The sequence below is a fragment of the Solea senegalensis genome, linkage group LG11 (assembly GCF_019176455.1).
Source record: "Solea senegalensis isolate Sse05_10M linkage group LG11, IFAPA_SoseM_1, whole genome shotgun sequence".
Lineage (NCBI taxonomy): Eukaryota > Metazoa > Chordata > Actinopteri > Pleuronectiformes > Soleidae > Solea > Solea senegalensis.
In genome coordinates, this window is record NC_058031.1 from 18,743,788 (window position 1) to 18,749,265 (window position 5,478).

The 5,478-nt window shown below is 37.7% G+C and overlaps 1 protein-coding gene across 1 annotated transcript; it reads left to right on the plus strand.

The window, feature by feature from the left end:
• The first annotated feature begins 929 nt into the window (after positions 1-929).
• On the plus strand, positions 930-4,267 carry LOC122776699 (succinate dehydrogenase [ubiquinone] iron-sulfur subunit, mitochondrial-like). The gene is made up of 8 exons (XM_044037355.1): positions 930-1,128; positions 2,138-2,271; positions 2,384-2,469; positions 2,599-2,735; positions 2,862-2,978; positions 3,124-3,225; positions 3,483-3,605; positions 3,901-4,267. The coding sequence occupies exons 1-8, from the start codon at positions 1,060-1,062 to the stop codon at positions 3,979-3,981; spliced, it is 849 nt and encodes a 282-aa protein (XP_043893290.1). The 5' UTR covers positions 930-1,059; the 3' UTR covers positions 3,982-4,267.
• The last annotated feature ends 1,211 nt before the right edge of the window (positions 4,268-5,478 follow it).

Below are 5,478 nucleotides of genomic sequence, written 5' to 3' on the forward strand. Positions count from 1 at the left end.
TTCAGCATCTTTCAGGAGGATCTGTTCCCTGCTCTGCATTTTCTCTCTCCACCTTGCAAGGAGGTTTCAACCATGAGCAGGTCAATTGCATGTCTTTACTCTTTTATTGGTTCAGTCATAGCTTGAGAACAGAGATATTATTAACTATATTCTTATGAGCACTTCTTAACCTACTTCAAATCACCATGGTTTAATTTATGATTACATTCAGCTAAAACTAGAGTGTTCTAGTTTAAAGATATTGTCGGTTTCAACTATGTCAGCATGCTTGGAGTGTTGCCTGTTATAGACATAGTTGTGGTTTTCTGATAATGTCATTTTCCAGATTATGTTATAAACTACTACTGATAATGGGTGCAATTAAGTATTTTTTATGACCCTTATGACCTCCTTCTCTTGTTTGTGACGTTGTCCTCATTGTACCTTATCATGTATATATATACTGTATGTATAATACAACTTATTATGATGATATAATACCAAAAAAACCTTGTTAATGTTGGAAAAATATTTCACAGCCAAACGCTTGTAAGTTTAGAGCACTAATAATGATGATTCCTCATCACAGCAGTGTGTGTTTCTTAATTGTTGTTATAGCTCACATGTAACTGACCCTTGTTTCCAACAATGACACTTGTGAAATAGTTTTACATATGGTGCCTTCATGTGCTGTCGGATAATTATTATGTCTTTTTTAATTACACCTAGTAATGCAGAATATTGATTTATATAACAGCACCTGACTTAAATGATGTTCGCACTTGAATCTTATTATGTTAGTACTCCTGTGCAGCTGATGCGGAACATGCGGGGACCACAAACCGTGTGGGAAGTGGTTGTGACTGAGTTTGACGGGAGCTCGTGAAAGCAACAGCTGTGACGCACATAGTAGGGCGGGGCTTCTGCTCCTTCACTGTTTATAGTTCAGACTAGATTCATTTCAGAAGTTTGCCTTTGATCTGCGCGTGGGTTGCCGTGGTTGAAGAGGATATTTAGCATTATTGTTAGCTGCATTTTCTGTGGAAATACACATTTTCTAACCCACGACCAGTGACAAACATGTTTACTGTGTGTGTTGCCATGAGTCGAAATGTTTCGGCTGCAAAGAATTCTGTCATGACTATGGTGGTAAGTACAAAATCATTCTTTTTATTAACAAAGTTCTACGACGTGTGTGCATTCACAGGTTAGTTTGTGTGTCAGCATAAAAGAGTGTGTAAATACTGAGACAAATGTTTGTGTCCTTGTCATTCCTAATCAATTCTAACATATGTTTTTTCTAACCTATTCATTTACTATAAACGAGCTGAGTTTCTCCTTATGTAAGACTCACACAGCAAGTCTGGCAGTTTTAAAGTTGTTTTAAACACATGGTTATTTACTTAACACATTCATTATCTAACATATATTGATCAAATTTCATTGTACAGTGAATGAGCGATGGCAGTAAACATGTACTATATACAAACATCATCAGGTTATTTTGTGTAACTTGTGTGTCATTCAGTGTTTCGTAAAGTCAGTTAGGTAATCTCAGACTGCATAGTGATGTAACTGTCGACACAGTTTACCCCAGTCACCACTAGGGGGAGACTCCACACTATACTGTGGACAAAGGAGTCCACAGTACAATACCACATAACTGACCATTATTACATGGCAGCCTAAAAACAAAACACACATATTATTATTGTGATAGTATGTCTCTAAGGAATCTAATGGTACTTAAAATATTTAGTTTGGTTTAATTCATGATATGGATCATTATTTGAGAGTTTTGACATCATGCTCCTCATTGTGTCTTATTCTTGTTGCCTTTAGAAGTTGAGGTAATAGCAAAGGCGTTTCATTGTCGTCCTAATTAATGTGACTATCATCTACAGTGCAACCACTTTATAAAAGTAGCACTTTCTATCACACATCTGATGGCACAGTTTATAGGAGTTAGTTGACTTGCAATGGAGACTGAAGGAGCAGTCGATTGAACCCCTGACAGTTGGAAGACAACCTGCTCTAAACACTGAACCACAGCTGTCAGTTTGATGTGTGTGTCTGGAAAAATGCAATAATTAAATGCTACAACTGTATGTTATATATATGACTGTCATCAATGTTCATATTTATTATCTGTGATTAGGTAGGGCGGTGTGTTCAGACAGCAGCTGCTCCAATTACTGAGCCCAGAATCAAGAAGTTCCAGATTTACCGCTGGGACCCCGACACTGCTGGAGACAAACCACGAATGCAGACTTATGATATTGATCTAAACACGTAAGTATTTAAGTAATTATGTTGACAAGGCTGGTTATTACAACATTGCTGAGCTGTTTTTATGGTAATGGAGTACATGTCATAACCTACTGGCATCTTCCTTGTAAAATAGCTGCGGTCCAATGGTTCTGGATGCACTTATAAAGATCAAGAACGAGATTGACCCCACACTCACATTCAGACGCTCTTGTCGTGAGGGTAAGAAACAAAAATCACCTGGATTCGTCCTGGATTTGACTACTACCAGTACTGTTCTGATTAAAACAAATCAAATCTAAACAAGTAAGTGAAGTATGAAAACTTGAACCTTTCTGTCTTTTTCTTCAGGTATTTGTGGCTCATGTGCGATGAACATCAATGGAGGAAACACACTGGCATGCCTTAACAAAATTGATACAAACACAAGCAAAACAACCAAAATTTACCCGCTCCCTCACATGTATGTGGTTAAAGATCTGGTGCCCGTAAGTACCTGCAATTATAGAAAATTACCATCTAACCATATGGCCAACCATGCATGAATATAAAACATGTATAATAAATCATATTGTCTGATCGTCATGGTTTTGTATTTGTTTGATTTTCTGCAGGATATGAGTAACTTCTATGCACAATACAAATCCATTGAGCCTTATCTGAAAAAGAAGGATGAAGCTCAGGAAGGGAAGGAGCAGTATTTTCAGTCAGTGGAGGATCGGCAAAAACTGGTAAATGCAAATGATTGGTTTCTTGCTTTGGTTGCCATGACTTGGTCCTGGCAGCTAACAGATAAACATGTTTTATAATTAAATTTGTGGAGCCATAAAAAACCATAGAGACCGTGAGAATAAGCTGTTTTCCTTGACTCAACAGGATGGCCTGTATGAGTGTATTCTCTGTGCATGCTGCAGCACCAGCTGCCCCAGCTACTGGTGGAATGGAGACAAATACCTGGGACCTGCTGTTCTAATGCAGGTGAGTTAAGACGATTTGAGGACATTTCTTGCCCAGTTAGTGACGCACCCCTAATTAGGTAAATAGAGACTATGAAGAAGAAGTAGGTGACCATGGACACTTGCTTGAGATTATGTGAGCAGGTCCCCCTGTACCGAGATGAGATGTTCATTTCAGTAATAAAAAGTAAAAATGCAAGAAATAAGACATCTTTTTTTTTTTGTGTGTGCTTTAAAATGTTCCAGATGAAATAAATAAAAAACTGTATGTTCCTACAGGCATATCGATGGATGATTGATTCCCGTGATGAGTTCACTGAAGAACGTCTGTCTAAACTTCAGGACCCCTTCTCTTTGTACCGCTGCCACACTATTATGAACTGCACCAAGACATGTCCCAAGGTACTATAAATAAAACACACCTCCACAAACACATGTCTTTCTATAGTTGTGAGGACACGCACACATAATTTATTCCCTACCCTTTTACGCTAATCATTACCATCTCAGCTAAGAGCCGAACCTCACCCCTAACTAACCTAATCATAAACCCTTAAGGCTGAATAAAATGTCCTCACATGTTTTAAACCAAAATGTGTCCTCACAACCATAGATAGAGGTGCTTCAGACACACAGAGTGTTACAGAGTTAATAGAAGTTTAGATTCTTATTGTCTGCTCAAAACACTTCTCCACAGGGACTTAACCCAGGAAAAGCAATTGCAGAGATCAAGAAGATGATGGCGACCTACAAAGAGAGGAAAGCAGCAGCTTCATGAACATCATTAAATCCATGATCCTCAAAGAAGGAAGAGAACAGCACCTGATGTGTTTTGCATGAGTGTTTGGATGTGTGCAATGTGATTATGTAAGAAGAAAAAAGAAGCAGGAAAGTCTGCATGGAAACTGAAGTAACACATTCTCAAGCAAATAATTTTGACCAACAGAACATGTTGGACCACATCTCTGTATATGTGTGCATAGGATCTGTCATAATTATTCATTCATACTGTAAATATTGTTTTTTTTGTTGTTGATTAAAGGTGTACGGTGCTCATTGTGAAAGGCAGTCATGTGGTTTTGGATGAGTAAATCTCCTTTTGTAGATTGCCTCTGCAACCAACCATACAGTAAACAACCCTGAAGGATCTAATGAGGTTCCAGTGAATTACCACTTTATCTGAAAACTGTAGTGTGTCATTTTTGATTGTAACAATGTATTTGTTGCATTTAAAGCATGTTCAAGTTAGTTCACACAAAGCTGTTCAGGCCAGTCAGCTCTACATAACTATCTTCTCCTTACTTCTGGCTGTCACTGTATACACCCAAACAGCTTTTTTTCTCTGCAGACATTTTGACAAATTCCAGCAGGAAAAGTACAAGTGTTACTGATAACATTAAGCACGGCTCTGTCCAGGCCAAATCAAATCAGGACAGTGTCACAGAGAATCAACAAGTGCCTGAAACTGGGGAGACAAAAAGAACTGAACTGAAATTAGTATTTACATCTGTATTTTTCCTAATGTCTATCACCTCAAAAAAAGGCATGTGGCCTCTTGCTTTATACACAGTGATGGAGAGAAAGCTGAAACAGAAAGCCATGACAGAAACCGGAACATGCTGGAGAGACAATATGTCTGGAATGGGTAGGAATTCCCCCAGAAGAAATGCTGTTTTTCTTCTTTAGGTTAGATTTAGTCAGTAGGAGATAATTGGGCGGCACAACTGGAATTCTGACCAAAGTTTCTTGACCAACAAAATGCATTTCTGACATTTAAACTCAGTTGTGTGGGTGTATTACCGCAAATAAGCAGCACAGGGTCTTAACAGAAATCATATGTTGGTGGAGCATTGGGAAAAAGCACAAGCTTTCAATTTAGCTAACAGTTAATGGTATAATTACAATTACTAATTACTCAACAGAAATCTGGTAAAATAACTGTAAAAAATAAAGCTAACAAGAGGATATACTGATGAAGTAAAGTTAAGTAAATTACAAAAATACACATATAAAGTAAATTAAATTGAAAATTAAACTAAAATGTAGTAAAGTAGTACAACATAGTGAAGTGAAAAATTAATACCATTCAGTAGAATGTGTCACTAAGACTTATGGAGGGTTTTTATTTCTTTATCAGAGAAAAATTCAATAATGTATACAGAGATCAGCTGAGCTGTAAATAAAAACCAGTAAATACCACAGCTGTCAAAGATCTCAGCGCTCATCCCGCTCATATGCAGGGATGTGACAGTTTTGGACTATGCGGCTTTCCGTA